Below are 24,396 nucleotides of genomic sequence, written 5' to 3' on the forward strand. Positions count from 1 at the left end.
TCAGACAAAGGTCTTCTCATTTGGCAACCTCACCAAACCAGCACACCTTTAGTAATCACACTATTATCATCCTATAGCAGTAGCCCCTCTGGCATTTGTCAAAATCCACAGATTGCCAGTCCAGGCCTGATCCCCAGCACTATATAGGGCTTAACAAGACTAACCTTACAATTGGACCATTTCTTATCGTGTCTGGCAGACTTTCGAAGCCCTATAAACTCTTCCCTTTAATCGATATAGAATGAGAGAAATTGCTTGATTTTTATACAATGGTTTGAGCCCGAGTTCTTTATTAGTTCCTTTTATAGGCAATTGGACTTATAAAAGTCCCCAAAAGAACATAGGCAGAAACATCTAATTCTGCTGCAGATGAGATCATAATTTTAATGCAGTCGCAATGATAAATAGTTTAGCAAGATTTAATAGTCGAAAGAATTGTGTTTGAATTGATTTGATTTTAGAATCTACATTTAATCCATAAGTGGGCTCCTGGGCATTATATATGAGTTAAGGCATCGTTGTGCCAAATATCTATGGGAAATAGATTCAAACAGTAGAACCAAAAGATAATTAAAATGAGTTCAGAAATATGAATTTCTGCTCAGCCAGATCTAGTCAGCTTTGATATAGTGCGGCGCTAATGGTTATCGCTTGGAACTGCGGGTATATTAGGTGGAATCGCATCTGAAGGAATTATAATTTACGCCTTCATTATAATCCCAAGTACAAAATGAACATCTTTATTTTGCCATAGAATATTATGGATAGGAACAAAAGAAACATTTGTACTCAGAATCTTGACTTCTACAGAAATGTGCTTTGTAAGATACACAGAAAAGGTCTCTACACGGACAGATCTTTGCTTGGTTTGGTCAGCCCGGTGCTGGGCCAATCAGATGTTCAGCAACTGTCTCCCATGGCACAGTGTGGCCAGCTAATAATGCTTAACCTAGGCTTAAACTCAAAGCAGAATTTGCACCAGGGCTAGTAACCCATAGCAACCAATCATCATGAATAATTTAACTATGAAAATGTTGATTGGTAGCTATGGGTTACTACACCTGGTGCAAATGCATACCTCTTAAGTCTTGATTTAGTTGGGGGAACCCAAAAAAGAACAGATCTTACCTAAAACGGCATGGGCCTTCAGGCAGATTGGGGTTTATCTGGTTGTAACAGGACAATTATGGGGCATATCCTGGATTGTCACATAAACATATAGTAAACTTATAGAAAATTCTTCATCATTATTAACCTGAAATAAATGTTACTTTCCCTTTAAATGGCCTTTTGCATCCAACCATGACCATTTCATGATGTGCCTGTTAAACAGAGATCAGTTATTAGGCAGTAACTCATTGAATATGTGATGGGATTCGGTTATAAATACAAGCCAATGGAATTCTGGATAATTCCCGCTGCTGCACGTCCCTTTAAGCACATTAAACCCCACCTTGTCGCGAAAGTATCAGAACTATTAAAATTCACTGTTCTGTGGCCGAGTATATCACATCCAGCGCGATTAAACTCATCAGTTCCGTAACAAATGGTCGGACTGTTCCACCACTGAAATGATTTCCGTGTGGACTTTTAACACTAAATAGCGTATTGATTGATAGGGATATTTATGGGGTCATAATGTATTTAAATTTTCCTTAATGCATATGTTCATGATTGTTTACTGTGATAAAGTAGAAGCAGGTCCCCGCCGCGAGTCTGCATTAGGAGAATTACCTCATGTCAATGGGCACTTTTCAGTTAAAAGTTCCATTAGCCGATGATTCCTGCTTTTGGGCTGTGTAGTGATTGCATTTTATTGCCTTTAAATCAGGTTTTTGGACAGGGAATAAATAAACAGTTAAAGTATGGCGTTCAGTAATAACTTGATCCCTTGAAGAGGCCGTCTTTCTGTTAAGTTAAATACATTTATTCTTCTTCAACCTTTGCTTTGTGTGATTTAATAGCCCCGTTTTAAATCTGCTCATGGGAACGAGCTGTTATCCTGAGCGAGGGAGTTCAATCAAAAGCTGCTTGCCTGTTGGTTAAGGCCACATCAGCAGTTTTATTTCCATCCGAGCCCTCGGTTTGGGCAAAAGCAAAGCAGCGTGTTATGGTGGCATCTGTCTTTGTGGTCCCCCGTAATCTGGCTGCCAGAAGAGCAGGCCAGTGTCTTTAATGGCCAATATGGCCTTTCCTCATTGTATACAACTTGTCTACAGATGCAGCCATTTGGCAGTTGGGTTGGCCAGAGAGTGGATATGATTTCTAAGGTTTGGGGGGCAACAGCAAGCCTCAAAGGCACTTTGTTAGGGGCAGATAAAATAGCACCATGGTAGCACAAGGCTGTCCGTAATAGAAGGTTTTAGAATTTTGTGCGGGCCAATGGCAGATAGGTCCGTGTCCAGCAAAGATTAGACGGGCACAACAGGTTATAGGATAGGTCCGTGTGTCTACTGTATCATGGAGGTTTCATGCATGTTCCCAAATAAATGTGTTAGCTGAGTATATACACATGGATCTTTATAGCAAATCTATAACCTGTAATACATGGTTGCACTCTCATAGTGCCCATACAGCCGGCTGTTAGAGAGGCATCCCTGTTGGACAATCCCTTCGTATATAAGATGGATTTGCTCAACTTGGGAAGCTTTTCAACAGCAGTTGTTGGATCGTTTTATAGGAAGAGGATATAGTTTTATTAGTATTAGAGCTGCAAATGACAGGGTGGTTGCCAGTGATAGATCTGAACTTATCTAGTGTTGGATATTTGTGTTCCAAATCCCAGAAAGGGTTGAGATTGTGTCAACCCAAGTGCATTACTTCACTTAAGATGTTTTTTCAGCATGTTCAGGGCTGAATCGTCAGATATTAAGGTAGAAATAATAGGAATTCTACCTCCCTCTGCCGATTCAGCTCTGAACGTAGATTTTGTTCAAAATCTTTTGGCCAATCGACGAGCCGACCGATATCCGCAGCCTTTTGCGATGTGGTTCCCCTCTGCAGCAAATTAGAGAGGCTTCAGATGGGGTTTTTTGCCTTCCTCTGGATCAACTAGTAGTTAGGCAGGTTATATATAGGCATTATGGTTGAACGTGATGGACGTACGTCTTTTTTCAACCCAACTTACTATGTTACTATGGTTGCCTCATCGAGCCGCCATACATGCACCGAACCTCGTTTTGTACGATATTATCGGTGCATGTTTTATCGGGTGGAATTATGGACTACATATACAGGCTTTGGGTGTGCGGGCTGTAGTTTGCTTCTGAAGAAGTAGCGGGACGCCATGAAACGCATAAAGCATATGGTCCATTATTTTGTATGCACCTGTAGTTTTGATATGATTGAATACAAGTGACTTTTACATATACAGCTCATCTTTGGTGCTCCATACTTTCTGATACTCAAGATAGGGAGTTCCCACAGATGTTAAAGGCCTAGATTAGTATTGTTATATATATATGCTGAACTGATCATAACTGGGTCCAGCCCACTTTTAGCCCTGCACATAATGGATCATTATATAGGGAGGAGCCCGGCCTTCGCCCCCTAGTCTGGCCTCTTTAAATCCGCCGGCCTCTCATTGTATAGTTTTTAGATTAAAATATAAACGTTCTCTTTGGTGCCGGAAAGAGATTAATAGCGCTGCATTTGAAAAGCATTATTTTTTTTATTGATTCTTAATGCAGTAAATTACTAAAGTTATTTGGCAGCAAACAGCAGCGGCCCTCAATGTTGTTTCCCATTTATTCTCCTGATAGCAACACAATTTGCATTAATCACATTTGGAGCTCACTCACTTATATTAAAAGGCTTCTACCATAATTAATTCATTTCATTTCAAATCATTTTGGCACAATTTCTGCCTATAAACACTCGTCGGAGACAGACACGTGAAAAATAACCCGCGCCTTTCTTCAATATACCTAGTGCTGGGGGTTTTTTTTTTCTCTCGACCTGGTAATTGATAGTAGGGAAGGGGCATATGATGCAAGGACCAACGTGACAAACACTGAGTGGATTATTTTGCATAAAAAATAGACAGTTTGCGGAGTTGCGCAATTAACCCGTGTTTAGAAAATACCTTGATTTATGTCCACCTTGATTTCAGTTGCATACATTATGGAAATTTAATTTATAATCCATTTAGCTGATGTGGTCATGGTTTCTGAGCACCATCATTTATACACGTTTCAATAGTGGACGTCTTAAAGGTTTAAACCTGCCGTACAAGAGGTGGAGGGGGGAAGCGAAAAGAGGATATATTCTACATTTCCATACCATGAGTCATAAAAGGAATTTATAGTTCCACATCGGGTAGCTTTGATGTTAACGCTGAATAACAATGGAGTTTTGTTCGGGCAAACAGTGACCTTCCATTGGATTCCTGCTGAAAAGTAATTATTTACACCTCTAGTTTGCTATTAGAGCCAACTGCACAAACAGGACATTGAAGATACACACCTTGGATAAACGCTGCAGTCATATAGCCGGCCACGCTTTGCTTTGAAACCATTATTTCTACGCATTTCATGCCATTGTGCTATAGGGCCGCGGATTGAAAGGAGAAAAGGTAAATGAGCCAGGTGACGCTGCAGCAGAATAACAGGGTGGTCTTCCAATAATAGCTGACTTTTTCACACTTCAGTCTCAGATGGATCAGTTGGTTTTTCTTACAATTGATTACAAATGAAGGGAACAGCCATTGAGTGAAATTCTCTTGATGCCTGGATGTTCCAGTTAGCATTGAATGACTGCAGCAGGAGTTGGATCTCATGTTCAAGGCTTACAGCAAAGTTTTGCATACAACCGTTTGGCAGTTGTCTGTTGTGCTCAATCACAATAAGCAGGGTTAAAGCCATACTCTGAAAAAGTAATAGCATTTTTATATCATAAAATTAAATGACCAGTATATTCCTATGGGGTATGGCCAAACAGAAGAAGACATTCAGGTACTTCAGTGCTGTTAGAGGGAGGATCAATAGGGAGATCGGTAATGATAATCTGGTACCATCCACACTAGAACTGGAAGAAAACAGAATAGCACAATCATAATAGGGGGGGTGAAAAAAGATTCTCTGCCCAATGATACAAAATATTCACTCTGGCCACAAAAACAGAAATACTGCAAGCTCCATTTAGGCGTACTGGGACCACATCATGAGGTGATGGTGGAGGACGGCAAGTTCATCCATAAACTTTATTTAGTCCATTTAAAAAGCCATTCTCACTGCCCTCCTGCACTTTTTTTTTAAATGGACTAAATAAAGTTTATATGGATTAATTTGTCACCCTCTTCCATCACCCCATGATGTGGTCCCAGTACGTCTAACAAGAAGACGGGATAACATGGTGATCAGGGTTAAGTAGTAATATGAACTTTATCAATTCTTTGTTGAAATGAGCAATGATTCGGAAATGTTGGAGCTGGCCAACTAGAGGGACATGCAGAGGGGGGATTACCCTAAAGCAATTAAAATCTAGGCTAAATGCCTGTTTTTTGTCCTTAGCCAGTTAGGGTGAACTCTTGTTTGTTCTGATTATCCAGCAGTGGTTTGCCCATATCTGTATCCTTATCCTATGTGTAAGCTAAGCTGACCCTTGACCAAAAGTTGGACCTCCAAGGGAGGCTTTAACTGAAAAAGTCTCACAACCTCTGTTCTAGAGGGAAGGCAACACAAGCCCTTCAAGAAGTAAAGGCAGCCAATCACAACCAGCCTGCCCATAGTTATGCCATAGAGGACTTCTGCAAACCATAACTACAGAATTTGATATGGTTATTTGAGAATAACAAGATGGTCTTCCAAAAACTTTCCTAATATCTGATCACAGGTTATTTTCTCTTTGGTTGATGTTCTCTCTGCTCTCTTACCCTATTAAGTTAATGGTGGCCACACCAGTCAGCCAGATGCTAATGTATTGTGGCCCAGTTGTACTAGTATAGAGTTGACTTGACTGAGGCTCTTGGAATGTGAGTCCATGAAAGTCATCTGACTCCCTGGTTTATGTTCTCGATGATCAACTTTATTGCAATGGCACCATATATTGGCCAAACTAATCATTGTAAGGGGCGAGACACACACAGATTATATGGTTTGGGAATCAGTGCTGTGTGTGTGGCCACTTTAATTTGTCCCTCAATAATGAGATCACTTTGGAACAGGCCAATGTGTTGCCACCTTTAGAGACAATCTGGATTGTGACAGGTGTGAAACACAAACAGTGAAATAGTGAATTACCTGGTCGTTTCATGTGATAAGCAGTTGTTGTTCCAGAAAGAATAATGCTTGGAAAGGTGCGCAGAATATACAGGCAGTCAGTGGGCCTTGTATGGTCATTATTTACCCACTATTTAGCTTTACAGCCCTCGGCCTCCATTGGTTTAAGACTTCCTAACAGGTGTTTGGCTTTATTAACTTACGGTTTTCTATGGGAAGCTTCCAGTGTGCAAACACAGCAGGGTCATTGGGAGTTTGGAGACCTTGGTCTTTGAATGGGGCTCAAATTGCAGCATTGCTGTTAAGTAGAGTCATTAAAGTCTTCAAATTGCTTTCCTCCGAGATCCTTCACGAGCCCACCTTGGATTGAATGTGTAAAGTAAACCACAATGGAGAAGCGTGAAAGCACTTTATCTGTCACTAACAAGATAATCTGATCAGATAGAGCTTGTCCACAAACAAGGGCCTACATGGGCTTCATTACTTGGCTGCTGCCTGCCGCCCTATACAATGCCCGGATAAGCTTGGCTTATAAGGCTTGTGTTCTTGGGGCTTAGAGGCTTATTATATTTACTAGCATTGACTGGTATAAGCTTTTCTATCCCACCATAGGGACCAGCTATTATCTTTTATCTGCAGTAGAACCAGGAATATTGAACCCATAGGGACCAGGCACTGGTTTGAATGAGAGACTGATATAGTAACATAGTAAGTTAGGTTGAAAAAAGACGTACGTCCATCACGTTCAACCATAATGCCTATATATAACCTGCCTAACTGCTAGTTGATCCAGAGGAAGGCAAAAAAAAACCCCATCTGAAGCCTCTAATTTGCCGCAGAGGGAAAAAAAATTCCTTCCTGACTCCAAGATGGCAATCGGACCAGTCCCTGGATCAACTTGTACTAAGAGCTATCTCCCATAACCCTGTATTCCCTCACTTGTACTGAGAGCTATCTCCCATAACCCTGTATTCCCTCACTTGTACTGAGAGCTATCTCCCATAACCCTGTATTCCCTCACTTGTACTGAGAGCTATCTCCCCTACCCCTGTATTCCCTCACTTGTACTGAGAGCTATCCCCCATACCCCTGTATTCCCTCACTTGTACTGAGAGCTATCTCCCCTACCCCAGTATTCCCTCACTTGTACTGAGAGCTATCTCCCCTACCCCAGTATTCCCTCACTTGTACTGAGAGCTATCTCCCCTACCCCTGTATTCCCTCACTTGTACTGAGAGCTATCTCCCCTACCCCTGTATTCCCTCACTTGTACTGAGAGCTATCTCCCATACCCCTGTATTCCCTCACTTGTACTGAGAGCTATCTCCCATACCCCTGTATTCCCTCACTTGTACCGAGAGCTATCTCCCCTACCCCTGTATTCCCTCACTTGTACTGAGAGCTATCTCCCCTACCCCTGTATTCCCTCACTTGTACTGAGAGCTATCTCCCCTACCCCTGTATTCCCTCACTTGTACCGAGAGCTATCTCCCCTACCCCTGTATTCCCTCACTTGTACTGAGAGCTATCCCCCCTACCCCTGTATTACCTCACTTGTACTGAGAGCTATCTCCCATACCCCTGTATTCCCTCACTTGTACTGAGAGCTATCTCCCATACCCCTGTATTCCCTCACTTGTACTGAGAGCTATCTCCCATACCCCTGTATTCCCTCACTTGTACTGAGAGCTATCTCCCATACCCCTGTATTCCCTCACTTGTACTGAGAGCTATCCCCCCTACCCCTGTATTCCCTCACTTGTACTGAGAGCTATCCCCCTACCCCTGTATTCCCTCACTTGTACTGAGAGCTATCTCCCCTACCCCAGTATTCCCTCACTTGTACTGAGAGCTATCTCCCCTACCCCAGTATTCCCTCACTTGTACTGAGAGCTATCTCCCCTACCCCTGTATTCCCTCACTTGTACTGAGAGCTATCCCCCCTACCCCTGTATTCCCTCACTTGTACTGAGAGCTATCTCCCATAACCCTGTATTCCCTCACTTGTACTGAGAGCTATCTCCCCTACCCCAGTATTCCCTCACTTGTACTGAGAGCTATCTCCCCTACCCCTGTATTCCCTCATATGTTTATAGGAGAGGGCCTAAACATAAACTTACAATAACATTAAAATTGCAGTCTCAGAGAGCAATAAAAATTGGCTACTGGGGTCAGTGACCCCCATTTGAAGGCTGGAAAGGGTCAGAAGAAAAAGGCAAATAATTGAAAAACTATAAAAAAATAAATATGAAGACCAGTTGAAAAGTTGCTCAGAACTGGCCATTCTATGAACCACCCCTTTAGCTTCAAGTTCCTGAATGCATTGTATTACCCTGCCTGTATGTTACGGGAGTGTGTAGGGGACCCAGAGGAAACCCATGACGGACACGGGGAGATCATACCAATTCCTTGCAGATAGGGCCCCGGCTAGAATCAAACTCAGGGCTGGAAGATGCAACGAAAGAAGCACTCCCCCCTGCATATAAGCTTTATATTAATGAGTGTAGTATTTATATATTATAACAGGGGAATAAAGGGCATGCTTTCCCTTATGCAGGCGCTGTATGAGAACATGTTGGTGGAACTGCCTTTCGCCAGTTTCTTCCTGTCCAAGCTGCTGGGTACCTCGGCCGACGTTGACATTCACCACTTGGCGTCATTGGATCCTGAAATGTACAGAAATCTGCTTTTCCTAAAGAGCTATGAAGACGACGTGGAGGAACTGGGCTTGAACTTTACCGTGGTTAATAACGACCTGGGAGAAGCGCAGGTGAGCACGCCATTTTGGGCCTGAACCATGGCCAACCAAGAATTCCTCTGTGTGCCATCTTATGAATGGTACTAACATTACGAGCCTATGATTGGCTGTAAACCTTAACGGTTATATGGGGTGATGTCATAAAAGAAGAAAGGTCTGCCCAGGTCTAGCAATCCATGGCAACCAATCAGATATTTGCTTTCCAACTAGTGACCAGTGAATGCTACCTGCTGATTGGTGGTAGGTTACTAAACAATTAACCAAAAAATGCCTACTTGCTGCACATAGGTCTTCTTGCCACCCAGTGGTCATTTATCAACACCAGGCAAATTTGCCCATGGGCAGTAACGCATGGCAGCCAATTAAATTGTTGCATTCATTGTTCTACCAGCAGCTGGCTGAAAAAAAGCATATCAGTGATTTAATTTGCCCAGTGTTGATAAATCATCCCCACTGTGTGTTGTGGAACTTGGGGTTGAGGAAGAGTAAGCAGAGGCGTAAATAGGGCTCCTACAACAAGATCATATAGGGCACCCAAAAGGTTGGGAATAAGACATTTATCCATAAGCAAAATACACAGAATAATGAAAGGGAAGACTCCAAATCACTCCTGGGCATTAAACACTAAGCTCCAGTATTAGAAAAGAAGTAATATTAGGTTTCTACAGTGGATGGATAATTCATAGAGAATCTCCGCCTACTGATAAGGGTCTCCCAATACCAAACACTGAATTCTCTCCCTTTTTCTTAGGTTTTTGAGACAGCCCAAACCTTCCAGCAACTTCTAAAACAGACAATAAAGATGAGACATTATCGTTCAATTGCTCTTGGCACAGAATCGCCCCTGTCTGTTTTTAATTTGTATTTAGCTGGGTAATTACGGAGCAATAATGCCAAATGCTAAGGACATTAAGGGACAGTTAGAACTTTCCCCAGGCGCTGAGAGGAATGCTATCCTGTGCCCAGGGTAGGTTATGGCTATTCTCTATGACAGTGATCCCCAACCAGAGGTTTGTGAGCAACATGTTGCTCTCCAGCCCCATGGATGTTGCTCCCAGGGGCCTCAAAGTAGGTGCCCATTTTTTAATTTTTGGCTTGGAGGCAAATTTTGGTTGCATAAAACCCAGTGTAATGCCAAACAGAGCCTTCTATAGGCTTCCAGTCCACATAGGGGCTACCAAATAACCAATTATAGCTCTTATTTGCACTCCCAGGAACTTCTTCCATGCTTGCGTTGCTCCCCAACACTTTTTCCATTTGAATGTGGCTCATCCTTCTCTTCCTCCCATAATTCTGTTGCACTCACAGCACAAAGGGAGTTCTTTGAGAACCAGGAGAGATTCTAGGTTCTTCCTACCCCAGCAAAATGAATGCAACCTTACTGCCTACCCATATGTGGCAACCTCAGTGAGATACCTGTGGGTCACAGACGACTCACACTGGCCCCTGGAGAGTCCATGGAAAGAGCCAAGTGAGGGAGCAAAACATTTTTGCTTTGGGGTTTGTTATCTTCTAGTATTCAGCATACATAGACAGAAACGTGGGGCAATTTGGCATTTTTAGGGAGCGTCCCTTATAATGCGCTCAGGACATTCCATAGCTAAATGTATATATATATTATGCACAAATGGGAACTCTCATGTCTCGGACACTTCTGCTGTTTGTACAATGTATTTTCACTCTGCATTTAGGCAAATTCCTGCTCTATACATTGCAAATACTGCAGCACAACTGCGCCATCTAGTGGCATGTACCAAACATATCATTCAGATTATGGGCTCACGTTGGACATCCCTGGTACAATGAGGTTGATATAATTTTGCAGGCAGTTTTTCCTTATTAATGAGCGGAATGCCAAGGTGGAATTGTGAGCATTTAATATATTATATATACAAAGATGGATGATTGTGGCGAGATACCCTGCCAAGAGTAGCCTTCATTAATGCACTGGTAGCTCAAATCACCTTCGCTATTTCATTCTTCCATCTTTCTGTGCCAGCTTTAGCCTGACTCTTTCTTAATTTTCAGGTGGTGGAGCTGAAAGCGGGAGGGAAGGATATTCCAGTGACCAGCGCCAACAGAATCGCCTACATCCACCTGGTCGCTGACTATAGGCTCAACAAGCAGATCCGGCCGCACTGCCTCGCCTTCAGACAGGGTCTGGCCAATGTGGTCAACCTTGAATGGCTCCGGATGTTTGATCAGCAAGAGCTCCAGGTCTGACTGCCCTCATTCTATTTCGCTTATTCCTGTAGTAGCCAGTCTGCATTGGGTTTATTAAAGAAAAATAGGACCTTTTCTTGGTCAGTTTTCTTCAATTATTTCTATAATAGAAAATACTGTATGCAGGAAAATATACTGAAATGGCAATGTATATAAAGATTTATCCTGCAGAATGGTGCTTACTAGAGCAATAGCTATGCTGGCATGTATAATATAGGATATGGAAACCCAAGGGCATTGTCTTTGCTCTGATTTCCTTATACAGCTTGTTTGGCTGGCTGCACCCTTAAAGGGCACCTATTTACCATGGAACTACTTCCCCCACCAGAGGTGCGGGCTAATGTATCCCATACTTTGGTTGGGGGAAACAATTATTAAAAAAAATAAATAAGTAAACAGCCCCCGCCCGCCAGCATTAGGCCGCCCACACCAGCAACTTTAACTACCCCTTTATTGGCAGTTAACATTTAACTGGCATGGCCAATTCTTAGCAACTTTTCACTTGGTCTTAATTTTTTCATTTTGTATAGTCTTTAAGTTATTTGCCTTCCTCCTCCTTCCAGCTTTCAAATGGGGGTCACTGGCCTCGGCAGTCAAAAAAAAATGACTGTTCTGTAGTGCAAAAATTGTATTGTTATTGTTACTTTTTATTACGCATCTTTCTATTCCAGCCATCTTCTGTTCAACTGCCTGGTTGCTAGGGTAATCTAGAGCCTAGCAACCAGATAATGCTACAATTCCAAACGAGAGAGTTGCTTAAAAAAAAAACCTAAATAATTCTAAAATAAAATAATAAAAATTAAGATTGTCTCAAGGTTAACAACCCCTTTAATGGGGAAGTATAACACAGTAGGGGGGCTGTGGGAGTTGTTAGGGAATACTATGGCAAACTAATGGCAGCAATACCTTCATATAAGATAAACTGTTGGATTGCACTGTAATTTCTTTCTGTTGTTGCTTTAGGTCTTGATTTCTGGAGCACAAGTTCCTATCTGCCTGGATGACCTGAAGTCCTTTACAAATTATTCAGGTATGTATTAAACTGGCTTGGGGGGGAAGCATCAGTGCATATGGGTGATATTGCCAGGTATATGTTTGTCAGTTAGAGGTAATTGTGTAAAGGGGCCCAAGCCCTAAGTTGTAATGTTATATAAATAACAGCCTGTTTCTGTGGCTACACTTTAGGAGGATACTCTGCTGACCATGCCGTCATTAAAATCTTTTGGAGAGTTGTGGAAAATTTCACGGATGAAGAAAAGCGCAAACTGCTGAAATTTGTCACCAGCTGCTCCCGGCCGCCATTGTTAGGCTTCAAAGTAAGGAACTCTTGTTGTGAGTGAACTCAGGAGTGAGTGTAGCTGTCAGATTAACCTGAGTAGTGCCTTGTGTGTATGTGTGGAACAGGCATCCCACTGGTCAGTAGTAGTAAAGGGCTGCCATTGAATCAGGCCTTCCGCTTTGGGGGCGGGATATGTTTGGTCAAAATGGGAGACGTATGTAGTGTGCTGCCCTTCCCCTGGGCTATAGTCACCCCCTGGGTCATATTGGGCTTGAAAAACTGTGTGTATCATTGTTTCTATTCTCTTGTGTAAGGACACCCAAGATACACACTGACAGAATGTAATTAGCACATACCCCATAGATTGTTCTAATAAAGGTCTGGGTACTGTGGCACAGAGGGTTTGGGTGGTTTCCCAAACGTCCCACCTATTGAAGCTGTAATGCTTTGGGCCATTTGCTGTGATAAATGGACATGGCCGAAGTGCAGTAAAGGTGGCCACAAACTACAAGAGCCACTCGTTTGGTGGCATCACCAAATGAGCAGATCTTATCCACTGATATGACCACCTAAGGTGAGCGATATTGGAGTAATCCAAACACTTGGCTCTCAGGCCAGACAATCGAATTACAATGACTGGAATAGGACCTGTCAGAGTGAGGTATCCTCAATATAAGTAAAAGTCCTGCAGTAGCCTCCAGTGTTATCTTTAGGTACTCCTCAACAGGTTACAGACCCCATGCTGGCTGTACAACATTTCCAAATTCAGGTATAAATGACCTGGAGAGTACACATTTTCATTCACCTGAGGAAGGCTGTTAGCCGAAACATGCAGTGCTGTGATGTCTCAATAAAATTACGCAAATCCACTGAGAAAATGTGTACTCTCTGGGTCATTTATATCTGAATTTGGAACTGTCAGAGTGAGGACCACATCAATTAGCCAATGCAGTCCCTGATCCGACAGAAAAATCAAACCTGCCCAATCAACATCTGCCGAATTTTAGGTCAGAAATGGGTTGGGAAGGCCCGTACAGGGTTCCCCATACACAGGCACATAAACAGCTTAAATCTGCTCATATAAGGCCACCTTAACTGTGCTTAACTGCTCCACTTTTCACTATGGGATGGAATCTCAGTGGTCCACAAATACAAAAGTGCCACAGGACTTCCAACACCTGATCTTTTTGCCCTGGCTGTGATCAGATTTGCTTTGCTCTTGACCTGTTGCCACCACGTTGTCTCTCGGCACCTACTTGCCACCCAGTGTTCCTATATGTTGACAATGATACATCATGACCTTTTACATTAAAAGACAATTTGGAGTTGAACTGAAGTGGAAACAGGGTGTGTACTTGACATTAGCCCAGGACAAATTAAGTGCATAAACCTAGAGCAAACACATGAGGTCTATAGGAAGTGCTGGGACTGTACATGAAAGGGCAGACTTGTTAGTATTAGATTACTAAGTCATTATACCTTTTTCTTTCAATGAAAGGTGTGTGGGTACCATTTACCTTTTCTTATGCTCTCTCTCAATAGCCGGGGGGGGGGGGGGGATTGTTTGCTCTGCCTAAATACCTTATCAAACATTCATTTGTCTAAATAGTTTCAAATAAATTCTGATTAATGCCGACTTTATTTTGCTTCCCGCACCGCCAATGCCAAAACATTATCCATCAAATTCCGAGCAGCATGGCAGCCTTTATAAGTAAAAGATTGGCCAAACACTCCTAATCGTAGTGCCATTTGTCTTCCATACATGAATCCAGATCAAGCAGAAGGAAGTAGGGCTTATTCTGCCTATTTGAGATTGATAGATATAGAGGTTGGTATGGGTCACTAGACTTGGTGTAAACCCTGTGACTGTTAATACCACCATGTAGAGAGTAAAGGTAGCCATACACTGGCCCATAAAAGCTGCTGGCTCAGTTCTTCTGAAGTTGGCAGCTGGTCCCTGAAACGACTTTGCCTATACCCGTTGTTATAATTCGATGGTTTGGCCCCAGCCCCAAATGATCGAATTACCCTGGATTCTCCCGATATCGCCCACCTGTAGGTGGGGGGGATATCGGGAGAAAATCCGCTCACTTGGCGATATTGCCAAGCCAGTGGATCTGAAGGTGTATGGGGACCTTTAGTCCCAACAGCCTGCATACCTCCAATTAAGGTCCAATCATTGGCCCAAGAGCTGAATGATAGGGATCAGCTTGATCCCAATGGGGGCATATCGGTGATAGAAGAAGACAAAGGTCCTTCGTGTTGATCCATAGGTCTGCAGTGATTGGGTATTCCCACCATTTGTGCCACGATTGGATATTCAGTTGGGTAAAGTAGAGATGCCTTGGGTAGTGATGTAATCCCTATGTAGCATATTCTATGGATAAATATGGAAGTAGCTCTGTTAAAGTAGAAGGAAAGGCTAATAAAGAGTTAATCTCAAGCTGCAGGCATACCTTCAGTTCTCTCAATAGTGCCCTTAAGTCTCCCCATATTTCTCCCATTCAGATGATCAGAAGCCAAACAGGAAGAAAAAAACGCTGAGCTGTGTAAAGAAAGTTCCCATAATGCCTCACTCCTGCACAGACACCAAGACCAAGTGAACATGCTCAGTTAGTTAGACAGTTAGTTATGAGTCAGCTTCCTGCTGATTGGCTCAGATCCACATTCCTAAAGGGGGGGTTCTTAGCATTCTTTAGGGAGAGGGGAGACTGCAGAGAGCTGCGTGTCTCTGGCACAGGAATTACAGACACAAGAAATCTTTTTTCAGAGGACTCTGAGTGCTTATGGCTGTATTTACATAGACCTTTCTGATAAAGCTTACTTAGTTTTAACCTTTCCTTCTCCCTTTATGGGGCACAAAGCCATGTTCCTCCCAGCAATGCACTCGGTATTTTTTTCCTCTCCCGACTCCTGAATCTTCTCTGAATATTAAATCCAGTAGGAAAGCAGCTGAAAATGGCCTCCGAGTCTTTATGGCGCTTCCCTCCTCCGAGCGCTCCGACATTATTTACAGTTTGTAGACTTTCCCCTATCATAAGGTTACACCATTAACAAATTAAGAGCCCATTTGGAGCCAGATTAAACGTTGCGCAGTAGCATTTTCTATAACTAATTAAAGCTTAATAACTTTAATAAATGAGGCCGCCGTAGAGTTTGAGGAGAAAAAAATTGAAATTGTGTAAGTGGGTAAAAACGCAAAGTTCCAGTCAGGTCAGAATAATAAATTGATCCATTTCTCTTGTGCGCTGGTGCATCTCCCACTTGCAGAGCGCCTCATTATGCAGTGCTCGCGCCGCTGGATGTGACTGGAGCTCCATTTTTTACACGACAAAAAAAAACTCCAAAGTAGCGAAAGCCAATAATCCGAGCGGAGATACCTCTGAAATACAGCAGTTTGGCAGTAAAATGCATTTGGAAAGTAGCTTAAGCGCTCTCACTGCGACCCTGACGAAGGACCTTTTCCCTATCACAAAGCTGAGCAGGTTATTGATGGTCGTGCCTACAGTCTCATTATGGGAATGGCGGGAAAGGAACTCCCTCGGAACCTTCTATTTCTCTCTCAATGTCTGTCCCACATGGGATTCTGCTTTCTACAGACTTGCTACAGGGCAAAACTATCCCCCCAGAATGAATACGTAACCAACAGATCATTTATATTATGTTAAGTGACCTATTAAAGAATCTCGCCAAACTGGAATATATATATCAGTAAATATTGCCCTTTTAAGCCTTTCCCTTGAGCCGCCATTTAGTGATGGGCTGTGTATCACCTTAAGGTCCCCACACACGGGCGGATTCCAGCTGCCGATATTGATCCCTTAGACCGTTTCGGCAGCTAATAAGCCCGTATATGGGCACTACCGACGGGCCTGTCCGACCGATATCTGGCCTGAAATCAGCCAGATCTCAATTGGACAGGTTAAAAAATCTAGTTTGATCGGGGTCAGCATCGGCTTGTTGATGTGGTCCCTAAACCGACTTTGCCTATACCCATCGTTATAATTCAATCGTTTGGCCCCAGGACCAAACGATCGAATTAGCCTGGATTCTCCCGATATTACCCACCCGTACATGGGGGATATTGGGAGAAGATCCGCTCGCTTGGCGACATCGCCAAGCGAGCGGATCTGAAGGTGTATGGGCAGCTTTATAGATCAGCTGACAGGAAATAATGCAGCTCTAACTGTAACAGGAAGTAGTGTGGGAGCAAAAGGCAGAACTCTGCCCATTCATTGGCTGATGGGGCCTAGCATGTATGTGTGCCTTGGCTTGTTGGTGTGCATTGTGAATCCTATGATCCCAGGGGGTGGCCCTTAGTAGTTAAAATGGCAGTTTCCTATTTAGGATTACCCAATGGCACATACTACTAAAAAAGTATATTTTTATGAAAATGGTTTATTTAGATGAAGCAGGGTTTTACATATGAGCTGTTTATACAATATATTTCTATAGAAACCTACACTGTTTGAGGGTATAGTTTTCCTTTCAATGGGCTCAAGGTACGTTGATGACTAATGGGTGTAACATGTTTTCCTATGGAAATGTTTCTGCCCTTTTGTGGGTTACATCAGTAATGTCTCAGAGCTGAGCATGGGTGCGTCTGAGTTCTGTCATCTGTCATGGCTTCTTTCTAGTTGACTTGTTGTTGCCCTGTGTGGCAAGATTGGCAGCTACACTGTGCTAATTGGATCACCATCACCTTGCACTGATTTTAATGAGTTGGGCTCTAATTAATTTGAAGTCTGGCTTTTACTTCAGTAGATAGTATGGCCGCTACTGCACATTTTGATGAATAAACATTTAAGAGGATAAGGTCTGTATTTTGCAGGCAGCACCGTGGCTCAGTGAGTAGCACTTTAGCACTAGGGTCCTGAGTTCAATCCCAGTCAGGGCACTATCTCCTAAGCGTTTGTATGTTCTCCCTGAGTCTGCGTGGGTTTTCTCCACTCCAAAAACATACAGGCAGGTTAATTGGCTAAATTTGACTTAATTGACCATAGTGTGTGTGAATGCGATAGGGTCCTTAGATTGTAAGCCCCTCTGTGACTGTAAAGTGCTACGGAAATGGCACTATATATAAATAACAGGAAATAAATACATTGAAGAAATCCCTATATATTTTGCTCAATATTTGTAGAGAAATAAAGTATATTACTTTTACATGTAACATTCAGTTGCTCCTGATACCAGTCTGGGACTCACAGCAAGTTGTTACGTGAAACAAGTGTTTGGTTGAGAGGAGAAGTCATGAAACATGATTCAATCACAGAAATGTATTATACATGCACTAAAGTGTGTATTTTTGTATGACAGTAACAGCCTGCTGTAATGAGAACAGGCGGCTTAGCTCCAAGTGTAATTGCCTGGTCAGGTGATGCTGTACAGTAGCCAATGGGTATAAATGCTTTAATATTAACACTTTCCTTCCCCTCTGCCCCGTAGGAGCTGTATCCTGCCTTCTGCATCCACAACGGAGGCTCGGATCTGGAACGGCTGCCTACTGCAAGTACCTGTATGAACCTCCTAAAGCTTCCCGAGTTCTACGATGAGCATCTCATGAAAAGCAAGCTTCTGTACGCGATTGAGTGTGCCGCCGGCTTTGAGCTGAGTTGAGTGGCTACGGAAGAGGGACTAGAAACTAGTGCCTACTTTTAATAACAATGTCCGTTGTAGCTGTTTCTGGATAAGTGAAAGGCTTCATTGTATGAAAAAAAAAACAAACCTGCCTTGATTCATGGCTGTTATAAGTTTAACCTCTCACCGATACCGCTTGTTAGGTTTATCTGTTTGCAAACATGGCTGGGGATAAGCGTTGGGAAAGCCTAAGGTGCTATGGGAAGGCTGTTCAAAAAAGAAAACATAAGTATTAGATGTTCATTCTGGGACACACTGGCTGTGGTTGGGCTATTTGAGCAACAGGCAGTGGACTGCAGGTTGGACGCCCATCGTGACTGCAGGTTGGACGCCCATCGTGACTGCAGGTTGGACGCCCATCGTGACTGCAGGTTGGACGCCCATCGTGACTGCAGGTTGGACGCCCACCGTGACTGCAGGTTGGACGCCCACCATGACTGCAGGTTGGACGCCCACCATGACTGCAGGTTGGACGCCCACCATGACTGCAGGTTGGACGCCCACCCCAACTGCAGGTTGGACGCCCACCATGACTGCAGGTTGGACGCCCACCATGACTTCAGGTTGGACGCCCACCATGACTTCAGGTTGGACGCCCACCATGACTTCAGGTTGGACGCCCACCATGACTTCAGGTTGGACGCCCACCATGACTTCAGGTTGGACGCCCACCATGACTTCAGGTTGGACGCCCATCATGACTTCAGGTTGGACGCCCATCATGACTGCAGTTTGGACGCCCATCATGACTGCAGTTTGGACGCCCATCATGACTGCAGTTTGGACGCCCATCATGACTGCAGTTTGGACGCCCATCATGACTGCAGTTTGGACGCCCATCATGACTGCAGTTTGGACGCCCATCATGACTGCAGTTTGGACGCCCATCATGACTGCAGTTTGGACGCCCATCATGACTGCAGTTTGGACGCCCATCATGACTGCAGTTTGGACGCCCATCATGACTGCAGTTTGGACGCCCATCATGACTGCAGGTTGGACGCCCATCATGACTTCAGGTTGGACGCCCATCATGACTTCAGGTTGGACGCCCATCATGTCTGCAGTTTGGACGCCCATCATGTCTGCAGTTTGGACGCCCATCATGTCTGCAGGTTGGACGCCCATCATGACTGCAGGTTGGACGCCCATCATGTCTGCAGTTTGGACGCCCATCATGACTGCAGGTTGGACGCCCATCATGACTGCAGGTTGGACGCCCATCATGACTGCAGGTTGGACGCCCATCATGACAGCATCACATAATTTAGAATACACATTTTACCACCATGACAGTCCATACTCTTTCTGCCGTTCCCTAAATCCAGCCCTGTCGGTGATACCAACCAAAGAAGAACATCACAACAACATCACACCCAGAAAGCGCCTGGTTCCTCAACGGCTTGAAACAGGGTTCCGAATCTATAATATCCAACTAGAACAGAGGGAATCGTGGGAAAGCTTTGCTGCAGCCAACCGATTTCTTCTCTCCTGCACCTGAAATATTTATAAATATATATATAAAAAAAACAGAATTTTAACTGTTTCCACTAAAGTTTATTGCGTTCACTACCTTCTGCGCAGGACGGTAGCCATGAAATGTGTCCTTTATAGTATTTTATTTGCCCTTTGTATTGAAGCAACAACAGAAGCGCCAGGTGGGATTATACATTTTAAGTGATTCTGTACAATGTACATCATGATTGGTATATAAACAGTTGTTAATATAAACAAGCTCAATGTTTGCTTTCCATTTCTGTACAAAATTTTTTGTAATTTTTTTTTTTGGGGTCATGTAGTACAGTCAATGCTATGGAGATGGTTATACATAAACACCGATTAAATATTGTTTCAAACAAGGCCTTTTGTGCTTCTCTGCATCCTACAGTACTTACCCGTGTGAATATTACCCAGCAGGCAGCCATATTTTCTGTAGATCTGGGACCTGTGATCCTTCAGTGGCTGTAACACAGTTTCCACAGGGGGTCAGCGGGCTGATGCACCACTCAAAATGGAAATGTTATTGCACCCCACCCTGCTGAGAAGGTCCATAGACTATTTTTTGTGTGAGAACATCAACATTTTAATATAGTTAGAGCCTCGAGATATTTGGCCAAGTCCGTTGATAAAGTTGGACAGCCTATATAAACAGATTAAGAGCCTAAGATGGCCGTACCAGAGAGATCGACTCTCGATTGGTGCCTTATTCAGCCATCGGGGACAGTAAGATCACATGAAGCTGTGTAGACCCAACATCAGGACTATATCAACGGACCAACACATTATTTGTCCAATGGGAATTTCAAGCCAGTCCAATGGGTATCTGACCAATCCCTGATCAGAAATTATTGTGGAGACTGTCATCTTAGCCCCTTGCCAAGACCTACTTACCCAGCTACCAACTCCTATTAGAGAAGCCAAGTCAAAAGCGATCAACACACAGTCTATGGCCAGCTTTATAGGGATCTAGCCCAAGGAGAAACATGGTCTTGGCCTTTGGGACGTAGCTTGAGTGTCTTTATTGCTATGCCCTTGATATGTTTGTGTAATAAACAGGATAGATGGGCACAGGTTATATAGGACTTTCTCGTATCCTGTGGTTTGAGTTCACTAATGCTGGGAAAGAAAAAGACTTATTAATAGTTACCCTTTACATGGCAGGTCATGCATTTTCTTGTAGGTACTAATGGTAAGTAAGTAGTGCCAAGCCAGGGGTCACCTCCATCAAAATCTTCAAAATCAGTGGTACCATCAGAAATACAATATTATTATTGCCTTAGATTTCATCCACTACTCTTGTTTTACTCTTTATATCAGAAGGATATTATAGGCCTCGAATTATAACATGGGCAAAGCTGTTACTGGCCCATTCTGCCAAGGGTGCAATTGCACACAAAATACTAAATGGGGTGCAATTCTGTACCCAGCCATTAGGCGGAGGTGCAATGAGACTGTGACCACAAAATTCATACAGACGGAGACAACTGGTCCTCTGCACTCACCCATTATCAATATATATAGGACATTAAGACATTCTGTGCATTAATCTGCCAAGCAATGCCCTCCCTTTAATCAAAACAGGGATTGTTTGTCCGTATATTGCAATATATTCAAGTTGGCCAACTACAACTAAGCAAGCAAGTTTCAGATAAAACTCAGTCCCTTTGTTGAACGTATATAGAAGCAGTAGAATTCTTACTGAATCAGATGAAAGTGAGTGTAGGACAGGCCAGACCGGGGGTGAGTGAGTGTAGGACTGGCCAGACCGGGGGTGAGTGTAGGACTGGCCAGACCGGGAGTGAGTGTAGGACTGGCCAGACCGGGAGTGAGTGTAGGACTGGCCAGACCGGGGGTGAGTGAGTGTAGGACAGGCCAGACCGGGAGTGAGTGTAGGACCGGCTAGACCCGGGGGTGAGTGTAGGACTGGCCAGACCGGGGGTGAGTGAGTGTATGACAGGCCAGACCAGGGGTGAGTGAGTGTAGGACAGGCCAGCCTGGGGGTGAGTGAGTGTAGGACTGGCCAGACCGGGAGTGAGTGAGTGTAGGACAGGCCAGACCGGGGGTGAGTGAGTGTAGGACAGGCCAGACCGGGGGTGAGTGAGTGTAGGACTGGCCAGACCGGGGGTGAGTGAGTGTAGGACTGGCCAGACCGGGGGTGAGTGAGTGTAGGACAGGCCAGACCGGGGGTGAGTGAGTGTAGGACAGGCCAGACCGGGGGTGAGTGAGTGTAGGACAGGCCAGACCGGGGGTAAGTGAGTGTAGGACTGGCCAGACCGGGAGTGAGTGAGTGTAGGACTGGCCAGACCGGGGGTGAGTGAGTGTAGGACAGGTCAGACCGGGGGTGAGTGAGTGTAGGACGGGCCAGACCGGGGGTGAGTGAGTGTAGGAGGGGCCAGACCGGGGGTGAGTGAGTGTAGGACTGGCCAGACCGGGGGTGAGTGAGTGTAGGACAGGCCAGACCGGGGGTGAGTGAGTGTAGGACGGGCCAGACCGGGGGTGAGTGAGTGTAGGAGGGGCCAGACCGGGGGTGAGTGAGTGTAGGACTGGCCAGACCGGGGGTGAGTGAGTGTAGGACAGGCCAGACTGGGGTTGAGTGAGTGTAGGACAGGTCAGACCGGGGGTGAGTGAGTGTAGGACTGGCCAGACCGGGGGTGAGTGAGTGTAGGACAGGCCAGACCGGGGGTGAGTGAGTGTAGGACGGGCCAGACCGGGGGTGAGTGAGTGTAGGACGGGCCAGACCGGGGGTGAGTGAGTGTAGGACGGGCCAGACCGGGGGTGAGTGAGTGTAGGACGGGCCAGACCGGGGGTGAGTGAGTGTAGGACGGGCCAGACCGGGGGTGAGTGAGTGTAGGACGGGCCAGACCGGGGGTGAGTGAGTGTAGGACGGGCCAGACCGGGGGTGAGTGAGTGTAGGAGGGGCCAGACTGGGGGTTTTGCCTAAAGGGGAGGGCATTGCTTGGTAGCTTAATGCACAGAATGGCTCAATGCCCTATATATACTGATACTGGGCGAGTGCAGAGGGGCTCTTGTTGTTGCCTATACATATACAGGATAGAAATTACTGGAATTGCAGTTAAAATAAAAAAAAATTCAAATACGTCTCCTTAAATAGAAGCTGACATTGCAGGGATTTCAGCCACTGCCCCCAATCTGAGCTGCCATTGGAATGGTCACTAGTCATGTGATACCCCTTTTGGTGCAGCCCAATCTAAATGGATCCAATGGGCAATACAGGGGGCCAATTTGCGTGTTTGACGGCTCAGAGTTTAACCCACGTCGCTCTTACCGTGCCGCCGGCACCCAGTCATTCCGCGCCCCTAAGTGTTCCAGTTGTTTAGTGGAATCTTTAACACTGACGAGGCTTAAGTGTTCAATTTCCATTAATCTCCATCAAGGCTTTCACAAATAATTGGCCAGCCTCTCGCCGCTCCACGTACTTACTTATTCAGTTCATAGCACAATAAATCCATAATGTGTTCCTGGACACCTAAAGTATGTGAATTCATTGCGAGGAAGGGCCGTAATGTATTCCGAGAGGACGACTGCGTTGTTGGAAGTACATTATCATCCATTACGGCAGATAAAATATCCACCGGTTCAAAGTGTTAAACACTGTCATAAACAGAGAAAAGCCCAGATTCCCATTAATATACAGACTGCGCTGATCTGCCGTACACAAAGCGTTATAACTTATCAACAAGTTTCCACCTTAAGTCATCATCAAGGGATCATTTCCTGGGAGCTTAAGTAAAGCGCAATAAAGCGCGGGCAGCGGGGCGACTAACCCGGCTTTAGCTGCGGCATGTTGGGGGGGCAGCGGGGGCGATTAACCCGGCTTTAGCTACGGCATGTTGGGGGGGCAGCGGGGCGACTAACCCGGCTTTAGCTGCGGCATGTTGGGGGGGCAGCGGGGTGCTGGGCCTGGCTAAGTGTAGGCTAGAAGGGCGACTAACCCGGATTTAGCTACGGCATGTTGGGGGGGCAGCGGGGGCGACTAACCCGGCTTTAGCTACGGCATGTTGGGGGGGCAGCGGGGGCGACTAACCCGGATTTAGCTACGGCATGTTGGGGGGGCAGCGGGGGCGACTAACCCGGATTTAGCTACGGCATGTTGGGGGGGCAGCGGGGGCGACTAACCCGGCTTTAGCTACGGCATGTTGGGGGGGCAGCGGGGGCGACTAACCCGGCTTTAGCTACGGCATGTTGGGGGGGCAGCGGGGCGACTAACCCGGCTTTAGCTGCGGCATGTTGGGGGGCAGCGGGGTGCTGGGCCTGGCTAAGTGTAGGCTAGAAGGGCGACTAACCCGGCTTTAGCTACGGCATGTTGGAGGGGGCAGCGGGGTGCTGGGCCTGGCTAAGTGTAGGCTAGAAGGGCGACTAACCCGTCTTTAGCTACGGCATGTTGGGGGGGGCAGCGGGGTGCTGGGCCCGACTAAGTGTAGGCTAGAAGGGCGACTAACCCGGCTTTAGCTACGGCATGTTGGGGGGGCAGCGGGGTGCTGGGCCTGGCTAAGTGTAGGCTAGAAGGGCGACTAACCCGGCTTTAGCTACGGCATGTTGGGGGGGCAGCGGGGTGCTGGGCCTGGCTAAGTGTAGGCTAGAAGGGCGACTAACCCGGCTTTAGCTACGGCATGTTGGGGGGGGCAGCGGGGTGCTGGGCCTGGCTAAGTGTAGGCTAGAAGGGCGACTAACCCGGCTTTAGCTACGGCATGTTGGGGGGGGCAGCGGGGTGCTGGGCCTGGCTAAGTGTAGGCTATAAGGGCGACTAACCCGGCTTTAGC

At 45.3% G+C, this 24,396-nt stretch overlaps 1 protein-coding gene across 3 annotated transcripts in view; it reads left to right on the forward strand.

The window, feature by feature from the left end:
- Window positions 1-19,975, forward strand: part of ube3c (ubiquitin protein ligase E3C) — a 67,570-nt gene extending 47,595 nt beyond the window's left edge. Inside the window, exons 20-25 of one of the 3 annotated variants that reach the window (XR_004223102.1) lie at window positions 8,776-8,988; window positions 11,005-11,193; window positions 12,163-12,229; window positions 12,385-12,515; window positions 17,924-18,606; window positions 18,655-19,975. Coding sequence is in view for 1 of the 3 variants with exons in the window: in NM_001079050.1 (NP_001072518.1) it covers window positions 8,776-8,988; window positions 11,005-11,193; window positions 12,163-12,229; window positions 12,385-12,515; window positions 17,924-18,094 (771 nt within the window). In the remaining 2 variants the exon portion in view is untranslated. 3 annotated transcript variants of the gene reach the window in all.
- The last annotated feature ends 4,421 nt before the right edge of the window (window positions 19,976-24,396 follow it).

This window comes from Xenopus tropicalis, chromosome 6, assembly GCF_000004195.4.
Source record: "Xenopus tropicalis strain Nigerian chromosome 6, UCB_Xtro_10.0, whole genome shotgun sequence".
NCBI classification, from domain to species: domain Eukaryota; kingdom Metazoa; phylum Chordata; class Amphibia; order Anura; family Pipidae; genus Xenopus; species Xenopus tropicalis.